Consider the following 25,246-nt stretch of genomic DNA (forward strand, 5'->3'; position numbering starts at 1 on the left):
AAGGCGAATTAAGAAGCTGACCCCGGTCATTATAGTCTTTTATTCTTCCAAGGCACAGCAGATGTGTTGGCAGGGCTAGAAGCTATCTGAATACATTCAGGGTGTGAATGAACACATCAAGTACACACAGAAGTACACCCTGTGGCTCTGAGTGAGGGGTCAGCGGCTGCTACATGCTCAGTAGGCCCAAATAAAGATGAAAATGCAGTTAAAATTCTGTGCCGCTGTTGGAGCACACTGTCGGCTCACTAATTAGCTACTGTTTAACTGAAGAGGCTTCACACACACACACACACATTATCCATTTAACAGTTACATTTGTCCAGCCACTGTAAAAAAAAACAAAAAAAAACGGTGAAATGGTGTTTAGGGAATGAAAATATGCATTCACTGATCTGACGCGCACAATATTGAGTTAGCAGTCATAAATCCCTAAAACTAGACTGCTAGACTGGCATCAGTGACTGATGTCACATAAAAAAAGGTTGTTTTTATTCTCAAACCACCGGGGTTGTCTAGAAAATCTGTGACCTTAAATCTTAAAATGATATGAGTCAGAGCATTCACAGGTGGGCTGCTGAGCTCACACATAGAGAAAAGTCTAAAATCAATGTTTTTGATGAATTTAGATAAATTAAGAAATCCAAACAGTTCAACTGTTACATAGATAGTGCAGAAAAAACACTACAATTAGTTTATAAAATGTGAGAGTAAACATTCTCTGAAAAAATAACAGACCTCAAAAAGGTTCTCCAGGTTCTCTAAAGAAAATGGCCTGTCCTGTTGTTTGCAATTACCTGGATTTTTACTGACTGTTAAGATAACTTTATTAAGCTTATAGTAATGTTAAAACAAATCCTTTGGCATCTCTCACTGTGAAAGTTAAATAAAGTTAAAACAAAGAATTCAAAACATCTCGCCTCACCTCGACCTTTACGCTTACTGTCACTCATACTGCAACTGTCAAGTGAAAACCTCTTATCTATTAAATATCAACCTTCCTGCAATCAACAAAAACAAAAAACTTTTTATTGACAACCATACATTTTTTCTAATTATACAATCACTTCTGAAACTTGTATCATTTGCCTGTAAATCATAACACTTTAAATCCAAAAGACCTTTTAGTTCTTCAAGTAGAAACATCACCGGACAGCAGCGATGATATTCACCTTTGATCACCTTTGAATTCATAGATCTTCAGTTAAGAACATTGTTATTACTAAAAGTAAACATGAAGAAAGGAGAGCTCACCAGCCCACACTTTAGTGTCAAACTCAGTGTATAAAGCTCATAGCTGTGTGTGTTGTCCATAAAACAAATAATTACTGTATATACAATAGACAATAAGAAACTCGCACTGGAAAAAACTGAATTAAAAGTAAATTTCCTCTAGGCGATACATATCTTCATGTCACAATTTGCCTTTAGAAAATAGAAAAAAATTTCATGCAAAAAATATATACCTGGGATTTGGGTAAACTCTTGTAACACAACATACCAAAAATATATATTTTAAACTGCCTCCGGTTACTACAATGATGAATGGATCAAAATCACCTGCAGTTTCCTCTTTGAAGAAATGCACATGTTTACTCATGACGAGTATGCACGTTGCTACTTCTACTCCCGGTGTGTGCTATCAGAGATAAGATAACAGTGTTACTAGTTTCAGTGACCAGGTTTGTTTATTGGTACCAGGGGGTCTTGCGTACCCAGCGAAGCGTGAATCCTGCGTCAGTGCGGATCTTGATGGAGGCTGCTTCTGCTTCTCTGACGGTCTCCTTCACTGACTGCATCAGATTCTGGGCGTTATGAACCAACATATCTGTGGCCTGGAAGTGAAGCAGTTAGGGAGGAAATAAAAATTGAGGTGAGACAAAATGCAGGCTAGTTATGTGGTGGATCACAAATCAGGTGTAGGTATCTCAAATGTGTACTTAAGTATAGTATTTAGAGAAAATGTGCATAGTTACTTTCCACCGCTGTAAGTTATTAGGAATGCACTGATCCAATGTGCCGGATCAGTATTTGCACCAATACTGACTGGATCAGGTATTGGCCATGACGTGACACATTATAAAATTTAGTGTTGCATCAGTTACATTAATTCAGCCATGACAGGTAGGCACACCCAGACTTCAAATTTGGTAAAAAGAGAATCCTGGTATTGAGTTGGTACTCTGTATCATATACTCTGAGTTTAAGTGTCTGTATCAGGAATGAAAAAGTTGGATCAGTGCATCCCTACAAGCTATGTGCACCTCTGTGAGTTTACCTGCTCTGACTCCTCTTCACTAATATTTGTCCGTCCCAGCATTGTGGCTTTAACAGTAGAGAGAATCTTCAGCTGAGTACTGATGGTTGGTATTCGTTCACACACCTTTGGAAGGAGAAAAAATTTTAAATTATATCACATCGAGGACTTTGAAGTTTTGTGTCTGTGTGTGGTTGTCCTTACCTGTAGCAGATTAGTTCTGATGCGTCTGTCAGTGCACTGCTTGGCCACTTCTTTAGCCAGTCTCGTCACCTCGTCTGAGGCCTTGGCGATGTCCTTAGCGCACTGAATCAGCGCTCGTTTGTTCCCGCTTCCACCACGCACCAATCGAGACATTTCTGCCATTAGCAGAGCCATCCGCTTGGCTGCTGCTATGATGTCGTTACCCTGTAAAGGAGGGGGGGGGTCGGGGGGGTCAGGGGTAGAGGAAGAAGCAGTAAGAGCTGTGGTCAGGGTACTGGAGAGGAACATGGTTTTGGATAAGAGGTGAGAATGCAATGGAGACATACTGTATGAGTCATGTTTAAACATGTTTTCTGATAATACTGATAGTAATCAAAATGTAGCATACTGAAAATAGTGTTAACACTAAACGAATGATAGTGATTTGTATGAATTAACTGCAAAACAGGCACTAAATTTACAAGCAGAAAGCTGCATGCAGTGTCAGTGAAAGTTAGAACATGTTCTTCAACCCCCGTGGAAGAAGATCATTCTGCAATGTATGGCTGTACTTCTGGAGAGAAACAGTGTTGAGGTGATCACAGTGATCAGTGCACACCCTGTGACTAAAGAAGCAGAAGCAGGTGATCTACCAGGCAAGCAGGTAGTCGTCAAAACAACATCACCCAGAAGTCTTTGGGAAAATGTCATCCTTGGCTTCACAGGTTGGCCAGACAACAGCGATAATAGCGAGACGGAGCACCTGGCTCCGCCATAAAAGCACTTTACCTAATCATGAACATGTGTGAAGCCAGTACCAGTTTATCCTTGTGGTGCAATAAACAAACTTGCCATTCCAACAATCCTTGACCTTTAGTACAACCTTAGCGTGGCATCAGCATTAACCGTGTGTCAACTATGTCTTAGTGTGATCCAACAACAGCCCTGGAGGTTTCCATAGTAGAGTCAGAAGCAGAGCACATTGTTTGCACAGCCGCAGTGACTGTCAGCTAGTACTCCAAAGGGTTTTTCTTTGTTGTCCTGCAGTTCTTTCCTTGTGCAGTGCACTTATCTGTTTGCATGCATGGATGTGCGTGTGTGTGTGTGTTGGGGGAGGGGGGGGGGGGGGGGGTCAAACAGTGTTTTGTGATCCTCCCAGCAGCTCAAAACACTGGGAGCCATTTACAGAACTTTGCTGACCCTGACGTCTGCTTGTTGTGTGTGCACTCATGTGCATGTATGTGCGCAGACCTTGCTGGACCACTTGCGCGCCTCCTGGTGGAGAGACTGGGCAGCTGCCAGAATGGGTTGATTGACAGGCTGGTTGGAGGGCATCATCAGAAGTTCTGGCTCATAGTCATCCTCACCATCAGTAAACTCATCTTCATCATCTACCTCCCTCTCCTCTACTGCCTCCTCTTCCTCAGGCTGGGTTGGGTTGGGTGGGGTGAGGAGGGGGTGTTCGTGGGGAACGTTGGAGGTGGTTGGAGAGGTAGGATCAATTGGAATGGGAAGGAAAGGGAAGGAGGCAAAGAGGGTGGGTGGAGGAAGAGGAAAAAAGGAGGAATGTGGAGGAGAAGGGGAAAGCCAGGGATGGCGTGAGGGAAAGAAGCATGGGAAAAGGAGGCATTTAGTACAGTATGAGAGGCACTGAATGGAAGAACAGAGGACAGGGAGGAGGAACGAATACAAGCACTGTGAAGGAGCAGGGAAAGGGGAAGTGAAACTGAACGCTCAAGCAAAGATGGGGAAAAAAGGGGAAAGAGGAGCTGGTTTTGGCAGGGAGCAGGCGGAGGGTTCCTCTGAGGCAGTGGCTGAGTTGACAGCTTGTAAAGCATTTGCACAATCAAAGGTCGAACTGTAACCAAAGCCAGTGGTTGGCATCCGTCTAGTGGATTTAAGAGTCTAGCAGTGCGCTGGGAAACTGAGTATGACCCCATGCCATTATAAGAGATATTTTGTGCCTGGTTTCCAAAGACACTCCTGACGCATAGACCATTAAACAGGTGTGAGTAAACTGTCAGGAGAGCTAAAGAGGGGGAAACTGTTATGAGGTTCACAACGAGAGTGAGAGGTTCCTGGATAATCAATGGTTATTCACACAGAAGTGCTCCTAAACACAGGTCCTCCGCACAAAAACACTTACATGCACACATACACAACAGACATCAATAGGGATAAGAGAACACAAAGTATAGTGCACTACTTCATACGATAGATGTGAGGCTGGACTGTTTTGCCACAGATGATTCTTTTTCTAATATTTACTTTCTGCGTGTAAGTGTGTATGTGTGAGCCATTAGTAACCTTCCATGCAGACACCCCGAGCTGATGACAGTTACCGTTTTCCCTCTGAAATTGGAATTGAGCCACTGACCTCCACAATTTCAGGAAAAACTTGATTTCAGGATATTCACAGAATATGAGAAGGCACCACGTTAACATTCTGTGATCACTCTAGTCATGATTTAGGGATATCTCTAACCAGCGGGCTTATGAAGCTACTGATTTTGAAATTGTACGCGTTTGAATGGGTGAATGTGCAAACTGTATATTTCTGTGTGTTTGTATGAACTGACCTTGCTGGACCACTTGCGAGCTTCATCGTGCAGCTGCCTGGCGGCCACCATCATGGGCTCACTGAGCACTTCTCCAACCTTCTGCTCTGGGAACTCTTCATCCTTCTCCTCTGGAGGAGGGGGCCGAGGCGGGGGCACCTCGCCTTCTGGCAAGGGGGGCTTAGGTGGTGCCTGCTCGTCACTGACCTGGAGAAAACACACATAGACACACATATGTTATCTACAGATATGTATTACAGGAACAAAGGGGGAGGTGAGCAGTAGATATTTGGACAAGATCCTATTTAAAGCCCCTATGTGTAGAATAAGGAAAATGACGACTTTTGCAACATACAGTGGTTGTAAGGCATTAAGACATAAGGAGTCTATACATTGGGGCTTTAAAGAGCAAGCAGCATCACTGATGGGTGTGTTCAGAAATGTGCTCTGATGCCACTTAACCACACCCAACACCTATGTCACAGGGTCCTGGAGTACATCTGTACATCACTGCAGCAGGCATGAGTTAAACCACTGGCAGTCAGCAAAGATAAAATTTTCAGGAGCTGTTCATTTACGCTTTAAACATACAGATACCATTTTGGATTTGTTGTAAAAGCCTTGGCTATACTTCTGTCCTTGTCTTTTTCACCAGTATGTGATACCCATCATTACACATATTATAATTAAACGTTCTGAATAACTGGTTTTAATTTCAAATTGTAAAGAATTACTTACAACATTGAATATTCAGGACCAGTTTAACACTCAAAAACTCTAAGCTAATCAGCTTCACAGCACAGTGTGGGTGTGGTGTGATCAGATTTAAATTACAGTGGATATACATCTGTCATCAGCTTATGATCCAAATGTTGTTAAATCGCAGCTGGTGCATGGGAGTATGTGACATCACCTATTTCAAAATGAGTCCTGCTCACTTCAAACCGGCCAGAAAAGCTCAGTCAGCAACGCAAACACAGAAATCTCCAAAACTTCTAAAGCTGGCAGAAAATAGCGTGTTCACGTAAGACTCAAGTCCTTGTAGTAAAATTGTGATCGAGAAAATAGGTTTTCAGGCCTGTGGTTTGAGGTCTTTGTCTTAAACTTTTCTGTAATCTGGCACAGAAATGTATGTGAGTATGCACTCGGCTACACCTAGCTTCAAATTTGAAATTGCATGCGAGGGCTTCCCACGCTAACCAGTGGGACACTGAGCAGCTCCACTGGAGCAGTTGACAATTCAAGGTCGCTGCTACCAAAGCCAATGAAAAATTACTTTTACTTTCTCCATGTGTATTAATGCATTCATCTTTCATAAGTGGTGGGCCTTTCAAAGGTTTATTGTGGAAAATAGGAAATATGGGTGTTTGAATGTGCTTACATGGAGCTGGTCCAGGTCAGGTGGTGGAGGAGGGAAGTCAGGCTCCTGAGGTTGGAAGGCTTCTCTAACTTTTCCGACTGAAGCCAGGATCCTCAGACACGAGTCCAAATAGGCTTTTTGCAGAGCTGTGGAGGAGAGTGTGTGAAGCATAAAGAGAGATAATGAAGTGAATAAACCTGCGTCATTATGTATCGCACAGTATCTTGAACATGTGTTTGCATAGTGCATTCCTGTACCTTTATCTTGTATGTTCCCGGCCACTGCCTTAGCATCCATCACCATGGGTGAGATGGTGTGGGAGAGGATGTCTGACGCATGTTTCACTGTGTCTCTGAACCGCGGATCTTCAGAGTTCTCCACTTCCCTCTTAGCCACCAACAGGACCCGATTAGCTCGTCTCGCTATGCTTGTTGCCCCGGCAACGAGCATTTGGGGCTGAACATTCGCCATGGCAACTCGGCACTTGTCGATGTCTTTCTTTATAGCCTCCTCAGAAGCATCTAACAGAGATTTGGTGTCGATGGCCTCATCCACCAGACCTGAGGCCGCAGAGACACACACACACACACACACACACACACACACACACACACACACAGATTAACCTCTAAGAATAAAAATATATCTCATTTTCAGTATGTTAATGTTGTTTGGGAAATATATTTGTAACACAAGAAATATTGAGAAAATCCTCACCAGTGAGTTTCTCCACATTGTCAATCCACTGGTTCTTCATAGTGTCGAAGTGCTCGTACGCTGCTTTATTTCCAGGATTCATCAACAAGATCCGAGCAGCAGAGGTCACCTGGACATGAACAAACATGTCACACTCAGACTGTATATGCCAGACTCTGACAGCTCCATGTCAGGTACACCAAAACAAACACTAGCACCTGTGGTGTGAGCTCCCTGGCATGTTTCACAGCAGCATGTATGCCCTCTACTGTGCTCTTATTGGCTGTTCCCACAGCAGCAGCCTTCTCAGCGGTCACCCCCAGCCGACCTGCGTGGGCCTCGAAGTTCCCTGCACGCTCTTCAAAAACCTATAATCAACAATTAATGTTGGTAAAGTCAGACTATATGCGTATATAATCATCCTCTCTTACATCAGGATGGTACAGAGTCAGTAGAAATGAGGCTTAGATTAATTGCTGTATCTATATTTGAAGCCAGCTCAGATTTATGTACATTACCGACCTCCTCCCTGTTGGGGGCATCAGGAGGAGCAGTTGCAGCCACCGCCAGCAGTTTGATCGGGGTGGTGGTGTCACTGAAAACATCGGATACTTCCTGGGTCATCACCTCCTGCATGTGCTGCCTGAGGTCCTGATCGAAACAGAGAGTGTCATAATCAGACCAGTAGGAGGAGCTCTGCACCAATACTTGAAATAATAATGAACATGCGCCCTACATCATTTTTACATTTTTGGTCAAGACTGTCTTGTGCATCATTTTATTCACATTTCCCCAAAATGCTGCTTGACATATTTGGTATATCTAGATTCACTTCACAATAATTTGAACAATGTTTGGCTGCACAGCACAAGCTTGGAGTTGCCTTGATTCATTTATAAATAAATGTGTGTGCTTGTGAGACTGTTGGGCTACCTTGAGGCTGTCCTGCAGTTGTGCGGCTGTAGCTCGTGCATGAGGAGACTCAGCCTCGCCCCTGCCAGCCATGTCTGCCAAGGATGTCATTAGAGCCTCAGTTCGGTCGGAGCGTCCAATCATATCCTGTCGATACGGTCCTAACAGGCCTCCTGCCAGCCTCCTCCCTTCTCCAACCATTCCTCTGATTGCTGCTTGACCTGGGGAGAGACACGGGGCAGTTCACGCATCACATCTGCATACTCCTTGGTGTTCAATAAAAACCCAGATACAATAATAACAGGTCCTTATTTAAACACGGATCATCTCTAAAGTGCAACACAATGTTTTTGTATTTGTTGGTAACATGGTTTAATAAGTACTAGGAATACAAGTCTTGAGACAAGACATTGGTTTATTTATCTTTTCTTGTAAATTACAGAAGAGGATGGTGTATTTTGTATTACATGCTGACCTCATACAATTTCTAGTAAGTCATTATGTGAATAATATCTGTAGTGTTTGGTTATACCTTCTCAGAAAGTATATAGTGGGCAGGTACCTGTGTTCCACTGTAGTATCTCACACTCTGCTCCCAAAGGGAAGCATGCGAGAAAATAGGAAACAATCAAATGACGAAACAGGGATACAGCAACAGGCACAAAGCAAAGCATTAAAAACAATACAATGACCCCCGAACGACTGAGTAGGTCAGATTAGTCATTCAGTGATTCATGCATGAGATACCTCACTGTGGGCATTTAGGAAAAGGTACCAGTCACCAGCACAGTCATTTCTGACACTCAGATATGTTGAAAATGAGACACTTTGCAGCCCCCTCATAGACCACAAACACCTCACATCTAATCGCAAATTCTCCCACCTGCTGCCTTGGCCACTTTCACACGCTCTTAATCATCCACATATAGCCTGACAAAAGCCACAGAAGTTCAGAACGTTTATTTTTGGACCGAGCTACTACACCATCCCTCCCTGGAGCCCTCATCCAACCATGCTCACCTACTCCTCTGTCGTCCACTCCGGGGTTGCTCACCCAGCGGAGGGCCTGCTCCATCTTGCCCTCCAAGGTGACGGCAGGTTTGGCTGGTCGCATGTTGGCTACGGCCCGGTTGGTTTTGGACTGCAGGGTGAGCAGAGCCGCCCCAATCTGCTTTGCCAATGCACGGGCCTCCGGGCTATCACCTTTACCCCTGAGAAAGTAACAGATGGAGGGACGATTTGAGGCGGCACCAAAAAGGTGTAAAATCCAGGTAGTGTCTCATCATACCGCTGTTAGACACCACCTTAAAGGGAAATACCACTGTCAAAGGCTGATACCACTTTTCCATCTTTTTTTGTCAATATTCATTTTAACAGTTTCTATCACTAGTTTGTACAGGGAGTACATGTTTTTCATAAAGGTGTAAGTTTTGGTCCAGGACAATAATTCTACAAGGAAATATATAATGTGTTTCATTATTATTGACATTTCTATGACCAGAATAATTAAATTTATACAGTTTGTTTGAAATATTAAATACTTTCTACATGTGGTATGAACTGCAGGACAGTACCATTCAATACATAAACTGTTATAAACCCAACAAACTTTTTGAAATTGCTTTCAAATATGAAATTCAGTGGCATGAACCTTGAATTGAGTGTTATTTTTCTTTAAGGTCGAACATGTTTTGATAACTGTTGCTGACCCTCCACATACATATCATGACCCCATCACACCGTATTTAAAGAGAAACCTTATGGTAGGACTGATGCCCAGGGTTGACAGGCAACAATATTTTCCAGGCAGGTAAAATATGCCAGTTATTGTTGACATGAGGTTACAGTTTGAGCCTAGAAAAAGAGGGTCTAAGAATTACATAAAGTATTCACAAGACATAATTTTTTGTGCATGTGTCAGAAGGAGGACGGCGTACAGTTTGCGTAGCTCCACAAGTCTGGCGGTGAGGCCTGCGATCTCACTGATGGAGCGCAGGATGTCATCCCTCTCTTTGGGGTCTTCACACAGGTCAGCGATACGTTTGGCCTCCACTAGTAGTGCTCTGATGTTCTCTTCCCCTTCAGGACCACCATTAGGATCAGCTAGCCAGGCCTAAAATATAATAAATAATCCACATATATGCTTAATTCTCATCTGGTGAACAAAGAAACATAAATATGTACAAAAACACCAAAAGAGAGCTTCAAGGATGGGAAAAGGTCAATAACAATGTCTACGTTAAGCATTTATGTTGCTCTTATGCCCATAATCTTTAAATGACTCACTGAAAATTGAAAACCACTTTCTTGTAAATCAAATGAACAAAAAAGACAGAAATATGATTAATATAATGCAGAGGAAGTATCATTCACTGGGCAGAGAGTTAACATGGATTACTGTGTTGTTGTTGTTTTATCTGACCTGTGCAGCATCCAGCCTCCTGGCAATGGCCTGCTTGGCATTGATTAGAGCCTCCAATCTGCGGGCAGCACTGTCCACTTTGCCAAATAACAAGTCTAAGCCCTGTGAACACTGGCCTGCACGCTGCATGCAACCCGGGGTTGGGCCCTGGCCTCTGCCATAAAAGAAAAACACACACAGCTGACACATGCTGTGAAAATACATGACACAAACACAGGGAAGTAAAGAAAACAGTTTAACTCACATGCTGTCATGCAAACACAATACCTGGCTCGTAGATCTGCAATCTGGTCAGTCATTTGCCCCAGAGCCTTAGTGGTTGCCAGTATATCTTTCCTCTCCTTCCCAGCACACAGCTCTCCCACCTTACCAGCTTCATCCAGTATCACACGCAGCGCAACCTCACCGGGGTCTCCTGGGGACGACGACACAGCACATTGTGAAATAAGATCCAAAAAGCTGATTTAGTGTTTCAGCAAAAAGCGTAAAAAACACAGTTACCTGGTTGTCCATGGGGGTCCTTGAGCCAGCTTTTAGCTTGTGCCATCTTTGACTCAATCAAAGCCAAAGATCTCTTCAAAGCCTCCATATCCTGAAGTAAAGAGAAGACACAGCATTGAGTATAGCTTTGTCAAAACAGAAATGCATACCACTTTACGTTATGACATACTGTAAACAAAAGGTTGTCAGTAATGACCTTAATGGTTTTTAATTTATTACTATATATACATATTTTACATATATTTCTCTTACTGTCGGAAAAGTCCATGAAAATACAGAAATCCATTTGTTCCTGCCGAAGTTGCTAATACAGGCTGGGCACTATACATTTTTAGCAAGTGTTATTCATAGAGCTTTTATTGGGTACTAGATTCAAATGCAGATTAATCTACATTGTATTTACAGCAGCAGGACATTGCAGATGAGACTGATTCAACATAAAGTGTATGAGTTCATCTTACATGTTTATGGTATAACAAGCTTTGGCTACACAAGTAATACTTCTTAGTAGGATCAAGCCATTGTTGGTTTTGATTTTTGGTTTTGTGTAAAACAATATCAAATAGCACCAGCTTTATCAACATTTATAGCTGTAAAGTTTACACTGTGCGTTAGTCATCATTAATAAATGGTTAATGTTGTAACCAAGAATACCTACTTAATTAAGAGCTCTCAACCTGGCAACTCAAAAGTTATTTTAATTTTATTATGTATCTGTGAAGCAGTAATCAATTATTTATTTAGCATCAATAAAGTAATTAGTAACAACACAAGCCTTTATGTTGTATTGTAAAATGGGACTTTAAAGTGGGATAACAGTTCTCATAAATTCTGTATAGCCCAGTTGATTAACTAATATGTTACAAATAATAATTACTGATAATGAAGGGTAAAATGAGACATTTAAGGGAAGGTAACAACCTCACATCTAAAATGCCACAAACTCTGTCATTGCTTTATAAATGGTGGAAAGAAGAAAAAGGCTTTTTCAAGCTCAGAGGAGAATGAACTGCCTAAGTGGAGGCGTTCAATACAGCCCATGCATTATGGATGTGTCTGGACACCAACCAGCTTATTTCTATAATTCATGACAGTCATCGTGTGCCAGCGGTTCCCCCCCCCAAACACACACTGACAGTAAGTGCTTATCACAGCTTATACACAGAATATGCGGGTGTCCACGGCAAACACACACATACAAAAACACAAACAGATCATTGTCTGAGGCAACTGTGTGCGGAGAAACATGCAGTGTTTCAGGTAGACTAGTGAAACAGATCTTAACTTAACTTAAACTTGGCACAGTCTCTAACTGATGTGCCCAAAAACACTGAGGGTATATTTTGACATTTCTATCTCAAGGTAAACATTAGCAGCACGAGAAGGAAAATATCATGATTGAAGATGGAGTGAATTACTGAAGCAGTTATATTTTAAATAAACAAGTTATTTAGCTTAAAAATTTATTTAACTGTCATCTGTTTCAAGCCATTTGACTCAAATGGGCATCTAGAGACAAACAGATGCACATATACCAATAAAGTGATGAAGTATGCGTACTGAACATCATCCCGTCAGCTAATAGCCAATGGACTAAACACACAACACACTTACTGTTAAATACACAGCAGACACAGCGTGTAAGCATGAGGACATATTTCCTCTCTCTCTCTCTCTCTCTCTCTCTCACACACACACACACACACACACACACACACACACTTGCATGCTAGAAACTGCAGAGGGGGAGAGAAACAGGCTTACCTTCTACAGGGAGGAAAAGAATGGAGGAGAAAGGTAAAGAAAGAAAAGAAAAAGAAAAAAACCAGGAGTTATACTAGTGAGCAAAAAGAAAAGTGACAGAAAGTAAAGAGTGAATTTCTTGGAGATGCTTTTTGCAGCACAGAGGGATGTGTGGATAGAGTGTGTGGCTTTGTGTGTGCAAACAGGCACTCCAAAGCAAAACGTGATTATCTGATTCAGGTGTTCAGGTGAGTTTTTTTTGGGGGGGGGGGGGTATAAAGTGAACAAAATCAGAGTTCAAATGTGCAGCGCAGAGCTTACCTTATTGGCCCAGGCGTCTTCATCCCACGTGGTGAGCTGTAAGACTCTTATGATCTCGTTGATTTCAGCGCTCATTTTTTCAAAGGTAAATCTTCTGTTCCTCTCTGCCTCCTCAACGCCGGCACCTCGACTGCTCTTGGTTGCGACAAAAATCTTTATAGCTACAAAAGATACAAAACTGTTCAAACCCCCCACCAAAAAAACAGTATTCTGCCATCACTCTAATGTGTTACTTGCTACTTGGGGGGCAGCAGAACCAACATATTATCACCCTATGATTGCTTATTTACACATCCAGCACATATGACACAACATTAGTATTCATTTGTAATAATAATAATAATAATAATAATCTTTATTTGTAGAGCACTTTTCAAAAACAAGTTACAAAGTGCTTTAACAAGTGTAAAGTACCCAAAAGACAATAATACAAAAACAATACAAGATAAAAGCAAGAAAACATTGAAAAGACTAAAATACATGTTTAAGATAAATATAAAATTAGTAAAATAGAATAAAATAAAAGGGATAAAATAAAGTCAAATAAGATCGGGAAAAGCTCTCCTATAAAAGTATGTTTTAAGAAGGGACTTAAAAGAGTTCACTGACTCAGCCGACCTGATTTCCTCAGGTAGGCTGTTCCAGAGCCTCGGGGCCCTGACAGCAAACGCTCTGTCCCCTTTAGTTTTCAGTCGAGACTCTGAAACAGACAACAGACCTCTGCCCGAGGACCTCAAGGTATGTGCTGGCATAGTCATGTTTCTGGCCACTTGACACATGTAAGTCCAATAACTACTCTCCCTTTAGCTCTGTTTTGGTCTCTACAAACCCCTGAGGGTAATATCTGGCTCCTCAGCTGCTGGATCTCCACTATGTTCACTATTTAGCTGCTAGCTTGGTCTTTCTAATGCTGGACATGTAGTGTAGTGTCTGAGAACAGCTGTGAAGCTGCGAAGGAACCAAAACAGGATAACAAAAACAATGAACTGAAAGATGCTATGTAGAGATGAGGGAAACTGCAGATTCAGGTGATAATTATCTGCAGGTTCAGCACTACCAGCGACAAAAAATTATAACAACTTTAAGTTGTGAAATAGTTCATGATCTCTCAAGACCAAACTACTGATCCAAATGTCTTTGTTATTACAGCCATATTGAACATGCATGTTAGAATGTAGCCTACAGCATGTTTCTCTGGTGCAGTATACCGTATGATAGAGAGCAGCGAGTGGGCGATGTGTGTGTGTAGTCAGTTTGACATCCCCAGTAACTAATGACTGTAATGATCAGCGTTGCTATAACAACTACTGAATGCTCAGTGACCTCCACTGTCACCCCCACCGTCTCCACCACAAACACACACACACACACGCACACACACACACACATACACACCTGATATAAGAACAGGCAGCAGCTCTTTGACGGTGTTCATGGAGCTGACTAGCATCTGTCTGTGTTCTTGGTGCGTCAGCTCCTGCTGCCTCTCCTCAATCATCTTTGACATTTTGGTCATCCCTGAGGAAAAGAAAGGATTCATTGTCTTGTGATAGAAGTTACCAAAACCAAAACCAACCAGCGACTAGAATGGAGCCAGTAGTGAACTTGGGTCTGGCATTAGCATCACAGTTTTAACAGCCAATCAGAGGGCATCTTCCAACGAATTCACTAACTGAGTAGTTCCAACACATCAGTACTTTATGAACGATTGATCCCGTACAAAGACAGCATCAGTCAAGTGTGAGAAAACCTTGGCATCATATGTCCTCCAGCTCATTATGCCACAGTGCACTGACAACACAATTGACCTTTTACCTCTGATGATGAATAGCCTGTTGATGGTTCTGCTCTCCTCCTGCCAGTGAACAGACTCGCAGCATTTTAGTGTCAGAGGAGCAGTCAGTAGTTAATTACATTTTTGATCTTTAACCCAGAGAGTAGTCTAAAACATAGGTTTGTTGCATGGTTCATGTTTTAGTAGTGGCCCTTATAAAACATCAGCACAGATGCTGAATTGTGTGATGCATTTGTGAGAACCATTTTGTCTAATTTGTTGAGATAAGAATAATTATCTACACAGTTTGCTGAATGTTTAAGTTAAGATTTTAATAAAGACTGCTCATAGGACAATTCATTCATTTGTTAAATACTATGCTTAACCCAAGATGTCCTGTAACTAGAACAGGGCTGTAACTAACTAGTATTTTCATTATCAGTTAATCTGCTGATTATTTTCTTGATTAATCGATTCATTATTTGGTCCAAAGAGACAGCTTCTTTCAAGCTTATTTCTTCAGCTTGTTTTGTTCGACCAACAGTCTCAAACGAAGATTGTCAGTTCACACAATTCTCACAATTTAGAAACAAGAACTGGGGAATGTTTGGCCTTGTGAAAGGAATTTAAATCAGCTTTCCCAATGTTTCCCAATTTTTTTCTGTCTGATTAGTTGACTAATCGTTGAATTCTGAGCTGGAACAACCTGCTGAAATACTGAACAGCACTCCCTTAAAACTGACATTTTTCATAACAGATTAACTGTATCAGCCCGTAATTTTGCTACATGCCTGAAAACAAAATAGGATTTCTGTATGTGCTTAAGGCCACTTGTTAATAATGTGGAGGTCCTTCGTTGCATGCTCCTTCTCTCACCATATTTAACCGATCTTTAAATATTCTTTGGTTGATGAAAATGCCCAAATGCTCAAATACATTTTGGATGGAGGCTCTTCTAGTAGGACTGCTTTTTAAAAAGAAAACTCCCGCTGACCTGGTCCCAGGTTCTTGGTGTAAGTGATGAGGTCCTCCATGGTCTCCACCACCTCAGCTACCGTCAGATACTCTAGGATACCTTTACACACGCGAATGATCTTCCGCACCTATGACACAACGTAGACATAATGACAAGCAGGTGACAACATGAATATAGGCCAGAAACAAAGGCTGATTATAACGATTCAATGTGTGCATGAGCTTTTTTAAACAGTAAGTTACCCAGTTGTTTGTGTGGTTTCTTTGTGTGTGTGTGTGTGTGTGTGTGTGTGTGTGTGTGTGTGTGTGTGTGTGTGTGTGTAAAGTCTTGTGATGTATGTCTTGTGACTGTGAGAAGCTGCTCTTTCAAAAATTAGGCTAGAGATGAGCATTATCACGTGCCCAATGTGATTTCACTTATGGAGCTGCCATCAAACATTCAACACACACAAACCAAAATCTTCCCCACGGTGACACTAGTCTCATTGTTTAGTGTGCATTCAGGTTAAAGTCCCCACTGGGATATATAAACATGAAACACATACACACACACTAACGCACAGAGCCAGCCATACACACACATCCTGAGTTATGACAGAGGGAAGTCATTTGATCTCAGTGATTAGATCTGGCTGCATTTTGCATCTGAGAGTCCATTACAGACTTGCGCTAAGCAGAGTTCCTCCTTCCTCTGTACAGCTATAAAAAGCTTTATTTCCCTGAAAGATACCACACCTCTGAAGTAATTCTCAGGACACACACAAGAAGGTAAACACACATACACACACACACACACACACACACACACCTCAGCCTCATCAAAGGTAAGGAGCAGGTCGGACGTTCCAGACAGTATCCCTCTGGACCCATCGATCAGGTAATCTCGCGCAGGAACAGAGTACGGATCTGCCTTTAGCATCTGAGCCGCCTGGACGAGCTTAGAGCTCGAGTTCTCCACCCTGAGAAAACACAGCTGGCTTAAGAGGAGCAGTAAGGATTAAATGCAGGATATACATTTACCAATAACAGGAATGTATCACCTTGTGAATCAAATGGACTAGATCTCACATCTACTACTAAGTAAAAAATCAGAACATCTCACAGTCCATTAAAGAAGCTGCTCTCCTGGTGACAAGAGATGGTTACAAGGTATAACAAAGTGCATACGTAGGGAAGTGTGTTGTGAACCAAATTTAAAGAGATTTTTAGTTTAGTTACATTTGAAAGGCCTCTTCCATATAAATATCAGCTTTAAATGCCTTGTAATTAAATCTAGGATTCAGAGTTTGTTGTGTTAGAAATAATGTAACTTTTAATACTGCAAAACCCGCCAATTTCTCATCAATCTCTCAAGTCCGCCTCCTCTTTCTGACCCCCATTGGTAAGGGTATCGATGGCTGCTGGTTCAACTATATTTAGGCTGGTTCACATTCCCACACGCCCCCTCCTAAGCCCTGTGAGGGAGATTTATGGTGTAATGCCCCGTGAATGTGCAGGTTAGCCTGAGAGGGCAGTGTGTGGATCTTCTTGAGGACCCTTTTCTTAAAACTGAAAAACTAATTGGAAATTAAAAAATTAGGCAACGACAGAAATCATTGAGAGAACAAACTGGAATTATAGCAAATGCACAGTAAAAGCACAGACATACACACAAATGCATCACATACAGGCAAGCAAACACAGCCTGAAGTCCCAGGGTTGCTGAGTAGCAGCTCTCAGCCAGCACCCAGACTTCATGTCAGCTCGTTGGATGCAAGCTGGAAAACAACAAACAGCCTCTCAGCGGTCTTGATGCTGGAGCCGGACAAGTCACCCGGGCTCTGCCTCAGAAGTGGCTCTTTGTTGCAGCTGGGAACACAGCCATGTTTCCTAACACTGAATCGTCTGGAATCCTCTTTTTAACAAGTTCTCTGTCTGCTGAGATAAAGTGGATCATTTCCATAATTTTGTCTCTGGGTATTTCTGTGAGTGAGTGTGGGTGAGAGCATGATTGAGGGAGATGTACAAAGAAACTAGAGCGGTGCTTCAGAGATAGCCTTACTTAATGAACGCAGGAGGCATGTCTCTCTTCATCACCTGGTCCTCGGTGGTTTGAACAGTCTCCTTCCCCACCTGCAACACACGGATGGACCATTTGTATTATAATCATTAGCTGCAGCAAGACAGGAAATAGTATTCACATGAGCACTATTAATAGTCTGAAGGGTGAAGGGTGTGTATCAATTCACACCTATTTCAACCATGAGTGCATGTCATATCTTTTGAACTTTGAAGGGAAGCAGCTCGGGCTCTGGTTGACTCTGTTCATCTGTTATTGTACATGAGGGCAGGTCGGGGGGAGGATGTTCACACTGCTCTAATTAAACAACTGTTTAGACCAAGCACCCATATGTGGCCTTGACCTGGAGGTCAGTAGCACTGATTTCATCTAGTCATCAGTAAAGCGTAAAATGTTTGCTAGGAGTGTAAAAATCTTCTACATTAGACAGGCACGATTCACGACACACATGATATTGACCTGGTGAAGGCAAATGCACATGTTTTCTCTTTGCTGAACAAATCGAACTTGACAGTCATGACTTTCCGCATTGATTATTTTTCTTTTAGAGATACTTGATTATTTTCTTTCTGATTGGGATTAAAACTAAATACTTTGACATTTTAATGACCCTCAAATTAATTTCAACACATTAAGGGATCTTGATTAAATTCCTCTGTAGATTTATTTGGTTGCAAACAATATAACATTCTCACTCCACAAATACGTAAACAATGGGTTTCTGTTTTGCAGTAAAACATTTCAAAAACAAAAATACATCTTTATGTCCGGGTCTGCATGTTATCATATTCTATTTATTGCAAAGAAACATTGTCACCTCCATAGCCACATATTGTTGTTACAACATAAGTCAAAATATGGACACCATTAAATGTCACATTTAAAAAATATATTTGGACATTATTTGTTGAGCTGCCTAGATTTTGGTTTTCCTTCTGAGATATTTTAAATCCCTGAGGCTTCATTACCTGCACACTGACTTGTAAAACTAACCATATCTTTTCTGATGCCCAGGCTCAGTAAGAAACAAGAAACCTGGGACCATTTCATTTCTCCTGAAGATTCTGTCATTTTCTCTGTTTCGTCATAGAATTTGTATAAATCACTTACAAACAGGCAGAAAGTCATAGTGTGTAATTAATCTGCACACACACACAGGCGCGCACACACACACACACACACACACACAGTAGGGTGACATAGCTCACATCTTCTGCAGATATTTATACAGTGAAACAGCTGGCTGAAAAGTCACATGTCTCTGAAACACTGACTCTTAAACACAAAACACATCCTACATCCCATACAGACACTCACAGACACACACACACACACACACACACACATACACACACACAGACACACACATACACACACACACACACACGCACACACACACACGTACACACACACACGTACACACATCTTGAGATGCAATTACAATGATGATGACATAAGTCTCTTGCTACTGCGCCAATGAAAGTTGGTTAATAGACTTTTTGGCTCCAGAAACAACACAGATTCACCTACAGAACACTGACATCCAACTCAGCTGCTCTTCACGTGTGATTTCTTTTCAGATTCAGATTATGCCGCTTTAGACTATAATATAGCAAGAAAACCAATTTCAGCCAGTGTGATGGTACTCTGTTTTGTGCAATAGCAATCAATAAAGTGGTTGTATTTTATGAACCATAGAAACAAGTTTCATAAGTGTTTTCATCTGTGTGTAACTAATGTACGCAACACACAGTAACTATTCCATTTCTTTGAAGGGACCAGTCAAGATCAAGTTTGAAATGGAAATGGACTGTACTTGTATAGTGCCTTTCTAGTCTTACGACTATTTAAAGCACTTAACACTACATGTCACATTCACACACATTTATACGCTGATGGCAGAGGCTGCCATGCAATGTGCCAGTGGGTATCTTGGGGTATCTTGCCCAACATCACGTCAACATGGGGAAAGCCGGGGATTGAACAGCAGATCTTCCGATCTACCTCCAAGCCACAGCCGCATGTAATGATAAAACTGTGAGAATAAACATTTTACACATAAATAAGATGTATTTCATAATCATCCCACCCTTTCTAAAATAAAAGTAAACTTTGGCATCTTTGTAAATTAATTTACAAATTAAATATGTATGATACGGTATGTCTGGCGGTGCTGTAATTTGACATTGTGAAACACTGTAATGAATGTTCACGAACAAAAATGTCATTAAGGGTACAAATAAAATAACTGAGCGCTGAGATATGTCTTGAATTAACTTATTTTTAAAAAAGCAGGGAGTAGATCACACCCTGATGAAACCCCCTCTGGACGAACTCACAGAATCACATCAGGTGACCGATCAAAGAGCTGTGTGAGCTCCAGAGTTTCCTGTAAGCAGCAACCCATGGCATCAATTTTTCAATGCATAATTAATGATAAGTTAAGTGACTTTCTGGACACACTGACGGTGTGATGTGTGTGTGTGGTGTACAGCACAAAAGGTGTGATTGCTTCAGCAGGAAACAGACAGTTGTCAATTAAAACTGACACAATACAATTAGCCTGGTCTTATCTCAGAGCCAAAGGGATCAGCTCTGATGTGGGAACAGCTTTCATACTCATTTTCCACGGGATCTAAGGGTCTGGTGCAAAGTATGATGACAAAAGTCAACTCCTGCAAGTCATGATTAATAACTATTTTAGCTATTTCTCCTCCTCTGTCTTGCCTCCTTTCCTGTCACCTTTCTACTGCTATCAAATCAAAGAAGATCTTCCCAAAACTATTTTAAAAATCAAAATAATCCAATGATGTTTTTTTTTATATTAATCAATGAATTGATCTTTTTTTAAGACATTGAGAAAAGCAAGCTAATCTGCACTTATGTGAAACTGTACTCAAGTAAAAGCAAATGTTTGTTATCTTAGAGCTGCAAAAGTGTGGCCACTAAAAATCACACATTTGACATAATATAGCCTTATAAAGTCATTATAGCTAAAATTTTAGTTGTCTATTTATACACATTGTTGAACCCATCAGACAAATGTAAGTGTATATTCACTCTTTTTTAGCTCTATTTTGGTCTCCACCAACTCCTATATCTGTAATGTCTGGCTCTTCAGCTGCTAAAAACTGTAAAACCAAAACAATGAGCTGAAACATGTGGAAACGCATTGTGGGGCTACGAGGAACTGCAGAGTCAGCTGATGATCATCTGTTGGTTCATTACTGAGAGTGACCACTTTCATATTGGAGTTGGTGGAGGTGGAAGGGTGGCCTATGAGGTGGAAGGGTGGCCTATGAGGCTTGGCACAGTCTGAAGATGCCACAGACACTTTCCCTCCTTCACAGGGTGCCAGCGTCCGACTGAAAGTGGTTATTTCTCGCCCTGTCTCCATCCCTCCTCTTCTTTCCTCATTCTGCGTCACACTGTTTGACAGTTTTAGTCGACAGTCTCACTCCTTGCATCCCTCCTCTCCCTCTCTTTCTGCTCTGTTCTGTCAGTGTTTGGTTACTTCACTCAACGGTAAATCTATTTATTCCTTCCTCCCCCTCCCCCAGACATACTCAGGATCTATGTTGACTCCTTCAGGAGTAGATACTTCACAAACACCACTGAGGCACAACTTCAACCAAATACACCAACAGCGAAACAGCGTCAACCCATGCACAACCTCTGACTGAGTGAGACTGACACCGTCTAGTGTGTGTCTAAGTGTCTCAGTGACCTAGATTTGAAGTACCCCCCGCAGCCAGCCCACCCTGGACGGGTTAACAGTGTAATTGTATCAGTGTGCACAGGGACTCTTGTGGTGATGGTGGCATGTTGCTGTATACTGTGTTATATCTTAGCTCAAACTGCGCAAGTGTAGAAATGAATCAGCTTTCTAAAATAAAGCATGTGTGCTCAGAAGTGTGTGTGTTTGAGCTTCAGGTGTCCTTTACTTCCAGTTAAGTTTATCTACCCGGCAACCAACCAAGCTGCTCAAGCACCTTTTGTGCTCTCTTTCAACACCTTCTTGTCACCCACTTCTTAACTCTCGGCCCTCTATCAGTGAACTACACAAGTACTCATCATTTCTTCTTCATCTGCATGTAAGCATTTAGTCGCATTGTTATCCAGAGTGTCTAAGTGTACAATAAGCCTGAAATCTTCCATTCCCAAAAATACAACAGCAAATGCTGGGAACTTGACTTTTTATTGCTTCATAGTTTTCATTTATCGGGTTGATTTTTCCCTCCTCTACCTAATTAAAGAGTCCCTCCCATCCTAACAGCATTTCCTCTGTCTGACACCTTCAGTATTACTATGTCCTCAGCCGGTATCTCTTTCTGTAGCCTCGCATCTCCATCATCTCAGACCCAGCGACACACCTGAGGCTGCCATTAGCCTCCTTCTGCTCACTGTCTGAATGGATCAACTGAATGGATCAAGCAGAGAAATAGAGAGATGGAGCCTTTTGCCCAGTAGCAATGGAATATCAAGGACTCAGAGCAGCTGGATGGTATCACATAAAAAGTTTTTTTTTTCATTAAAACATGCCGCTGTGTTTGAGTTCAAACTGAGTGGCCCTTTTCGTTATCAGTTAATGAGATATTTATCAAAGTGATCTTGTGCAGGGACGCAGCATCCTTATGTAAGAACTATTCAAAAGTTTGACATGACATCAGAACCAAAAAAGATCCCTTATTCACTGTAAGTTATTTAAAGTATTCTGACAACAATAGCTATGAAATGTATTGCAATGTACTGCAAATCACTCAAGAACTATCTGAATGGACAGTTCAGACACTGAAGAAAGGAAAAACTAAGCTTGTGTGTTTGGGTGAACTGTCCCTAATACTAATAACGAAAGTACCAATAACTATAATTTTGTGTTTAGTTTATACTCAAGGTTTTGCAGAGTAACATTTAACATCGTAATATGTCATAATTTTAAGTTAAATTTTATCTTTTAACTATAACTTAGGAAACAATGTAAGATATTCCAGTCACTGACACTGTGGACACTGACTGTGCAAAATATTAATGACCTTTCATATATGGATTTGCATAATCCAAATATATTTGTCTTACTTCAGAATCATTCTGGCTGTCCTTACACATGCTGAGTAATATGCATTTAGCCAATACTTGGCTATCAGTCTCCAATCCTTTCCACAGAGGAAATTGTGGTCCATACATCCCAGTATTAGGCTATATCAATAACAATCTTAAACTTAGTTTTAAAAAGACAGTCTTGGTGAAAAGGGATCCTGTTTTTTGCAGCAGGAGCCATGGCCAGAAGAGCAGCACTAAAGCTGATGATATACGGAACAACTTTTAGAGCAATGCTGCTGGGCAGTGTTGAGATTACCACCGTAAACCCCTTGCCCACCACTCTGCCACCCGCCCCGCCGCTATCCGTTCAAAACATAGTTGGACTTTCCTCCAGCAACATTGCTCAACAAGACTCAAGACAACAGAGGAGAAAGGAGACAGAGGAAATGTGATGGGACAAGAGGGTAAGTGGAGGGGTCAAAGAAGCTGGGAAAGGACAGAGCAGGGAGGAAAGCGAAGGGAAGATGAAGAAAAGAGGGGGGAGTCTGGTAAATCACAAAAGCTGTATCTATTCTCTTTGAAGTGTATGACTATAAATGGGCTTTGTTAAATCCATTGTTCTACAAAGCTAAAATCTGCAAAAATCTAATGCAGCTTAATCTTAATGAAGCTGAGAATAAAATATACACCATTCCCTCAAACACAAGTAACATTTCCTTCATAACTGATTACTCACACACGTGTGTGTGTGTGTGTCTGTGTGCATGCGTGTGAGAGAGAGAGAGAAAGAGAGAGGGGGGGGGGGGGGACGCATCCTGTCAATTCAATCAGGACTCGTTTCTTCCGCCCCACAAACTTCATTAAGCTCAGCGGCCATCTGATTATCAATCGGCATTGACATCCTGTTGTACAGTGTTGCTGTGTTGTATGCGCAGAAAACTACAGCAGGTTCGAGCTCCTGAACCATGAGCGTCAGCTGGGTGTTTGGTAGTTTTATTTCATTTTAATGGCGAGCAAAGATCAAGACGGGGTTGCAAGGAATCAATCTGGAAGCCACACTGAAATGAAATTAACTGCCTCGTGTGCAGTGCAGGACAGTTTGATTACCCACTGTTCTAACAGGCAAATATATGACATGGATTTAATAAAAGCAATACTGTCAGATCAGTTAGCACGAGTTTGTCTCCTGAAATTTTTCCTTTAATCGCGTTGGTTTGGATCATAGGCTACATCAATGGATAAAGACACTTTGCCAGTGAGGTTTTAGTGAATCGACGCCCTGTGTAGAACTCTGGACTCACCCGCACAAGGTTGCTGACTGCCGCCTGCACCGCCGCCACCGGCACCGTCAGATCTGGGATGGCTTTCCCGTCCACCTCCCCCTCTTCGTGCATGATGACCAGGTGGGAGATCTGCTGGGCCACCGGCTCCAGGATACTCTCGATGGTCTTGGTGTGAAACACCGGCATCGTGAACGACTTTTACCGCAGCCCCGACAGAAGAAAGGCGGCTGGTCGCTCCAGCTCTGAAGACCCCCCCTCTCTCTCCTCTCCTCTCCTTCCCTCTCCTCTCCTCTCCTCGCCAACAGACAGGAGGACAAATCCCGAGTTGCCAGTCCTGCCCCTGAGACGAAACCCTCATGCGTTTCTCCTCCCGGTGTGCACCGTCTCCTCTAGAGCGCACCTCGGCAAAGGCTCTAACGCTCCGTGTCCTCCGGTGGGAGCGACCCAAATCGTGACAGAAGGAATCACCGCCTTCCGCCCAATCACAGCGAAGGAATACAGCTCCCAAGCGGGTTGGTGCGCACTGACGCTTTCTCTGCATGCATGCACGCACACACCCATCACACACACACGCGCGCGCACACACGCTGCAAGTGAGAGCGCTTCCCAAATTACGTCATGCATGCCAGTGGCCCCCAAAAGGAAAGTGTTTGGGAAACATAATGGGAAGATATCGTGATTCCAAGATATGGGAGAAGAGGTGAGAGCAGAGAAGGGGGGGGGGGGGGGGGGGGGTAACATATAACAGGGGAGGGTTGTAAACTTTGTGTTTGGAGGCCGCTCCATGCACATGCAGATAAAGGTCAGCTTCACATCTGTGAAACCATAGACACTGGAGATGGGATGAGGAGCTGCACCAGCGCCTATACTGATGAAGATAACTGGTGGTGAGTGTTGTTTTTTTTATTACTTTTTGTGAAGCTTCAAACCTGCATTTGATATATGATCTATGTTCATTAAAAAGTGGGTGAGGAGTTCATGTCTCCAGGCCTAAATGTCCAGGTCTAAATAAAGACCAAGGATTCAGCTTGCTGCTGGCTGCAGCTGAAAGAAGGAGACCCTCCAGCAGACAGAGACTTACAGATCCTGCACTGCACCCACAAACTACTTCTCCAACCTTTTTTACTTTGACACAGATGATCCTGGATGAGCAGCTGTACCA

The 25,246-nt window shown here is 42.2% G+C and overlaps 1 protein-coding gene across 4 annotated transcripts; it reads right to left on the reverse strand.

Moving 5' to 3' along the window:
• Nucleotides 1–21: 21 nt before the first annotated feature.
• LOC119917713 (vinculin-like) lies at nucleotides 22–24,270 on the reverse strand. 4 transcript variants are annotated; one of them, XM_038738123.1, is made up of 23 exons: nucleotides 24,103–24,270; nucleotides 17,744–17,814; nucleotides 16,511–16,661; nucleotides 15,722–15,830; nucleotides 14,349–14,471; nucleotides 12,954–13,114; nucleotides 12,654–12,656; nucleotides 10,890–10,980; nucleotides 10,656–10,803; nucleotides 10,389–10,542; nucleotides 9,904–10,079; nucleotides 8,987–9,177; nucleotides 7,988–8,187; nucleotides 7,577–7,705; nucleotides 7,273–7,422; nucleotides 7,076–7,184; nucleotides 6,616–6,918; nucleotides 6,380–6,504; nucleotides 5,020–5,205; nucleotides 3,692–3,868; nucleotides 2,462–2,665; nucleotides 2,279–2,383; nucleotides 22–1,835 (listed from the first exon to the last, which is right to left on the reverse strand). In XM_038738123.1, the coding sequence occupies exons 1-23, from the start codon at nucleotides 24,268–24,270 to the stop codon at nucleotides 1,689–1,691; spliced, it is 3,381 nt and encodes a 1,126-aa protein (XP_038594051.1). In that variant the 3' UTR covers nucleotides 22–1,688. The 4 variants fall into 4 exon arrangements, with proteins under 4 accessions (XP_038594051.1, XP_038594052.1, XP_038594053.1 ...); XM_038738124.1 differs by lacking the exon at nucleotides 12,654–12,656 and having other exon boundaries at nucleotides 1,689–1,835; XM_038738125.1 differs by lacking the exon at nucleotides 3,692–3,868 and having other exon boundaries at nucleotides 1,689–1,835.
• Nucleotides 24,271–25,246: the final 976 nt, after the last annotated feature.

Source organism: Micropterus salmoides, unplaced genomic scaffold, assembly GCF_014851395.1.
Source record: "Micropterus salmoides isolate LMB-PRFRI ecotype aquatic unplaced genomic scaffold, ASM1485139v1 Ms_hic_scaffold_22, whole genome shotgun sequence".
NCBI classification, from domain to species: Eukaryota; Metazoa; Chordata; class Actinopteri; order Centrarchiformes; family Centrarchidae; genus Micropterus; species Micropterus salmoides.

What these genes read in the sequence shown, in the direction of transcription:
- LOC119917713 (XM_038738123.1), bottom strand. Translation starts at nt 24,270, where the DNA reads ATGCCGGTGTTTCACACCAAGACCATCGAGAGTATCCTGGAGCCGGTG. An exon ending in ATGCCTCCTGCGTTCATTAA is followed by an intron (nt 16,662 to 17,743) that starts GTAAGGCTATCT and finishes GTGTTTTCTCAG; the next exon opens with GGTGGAGAACTCGAGCTCTA. An exon ending in CACCAAGAACCTGGGACCAG is followed by an intron (nt 14,472 to 15,721) that starts GTCAGCGGGAGT and finishes TCTTTTCCTCAG; the next exon opens with GGATGACCAAAATGTCAAAG.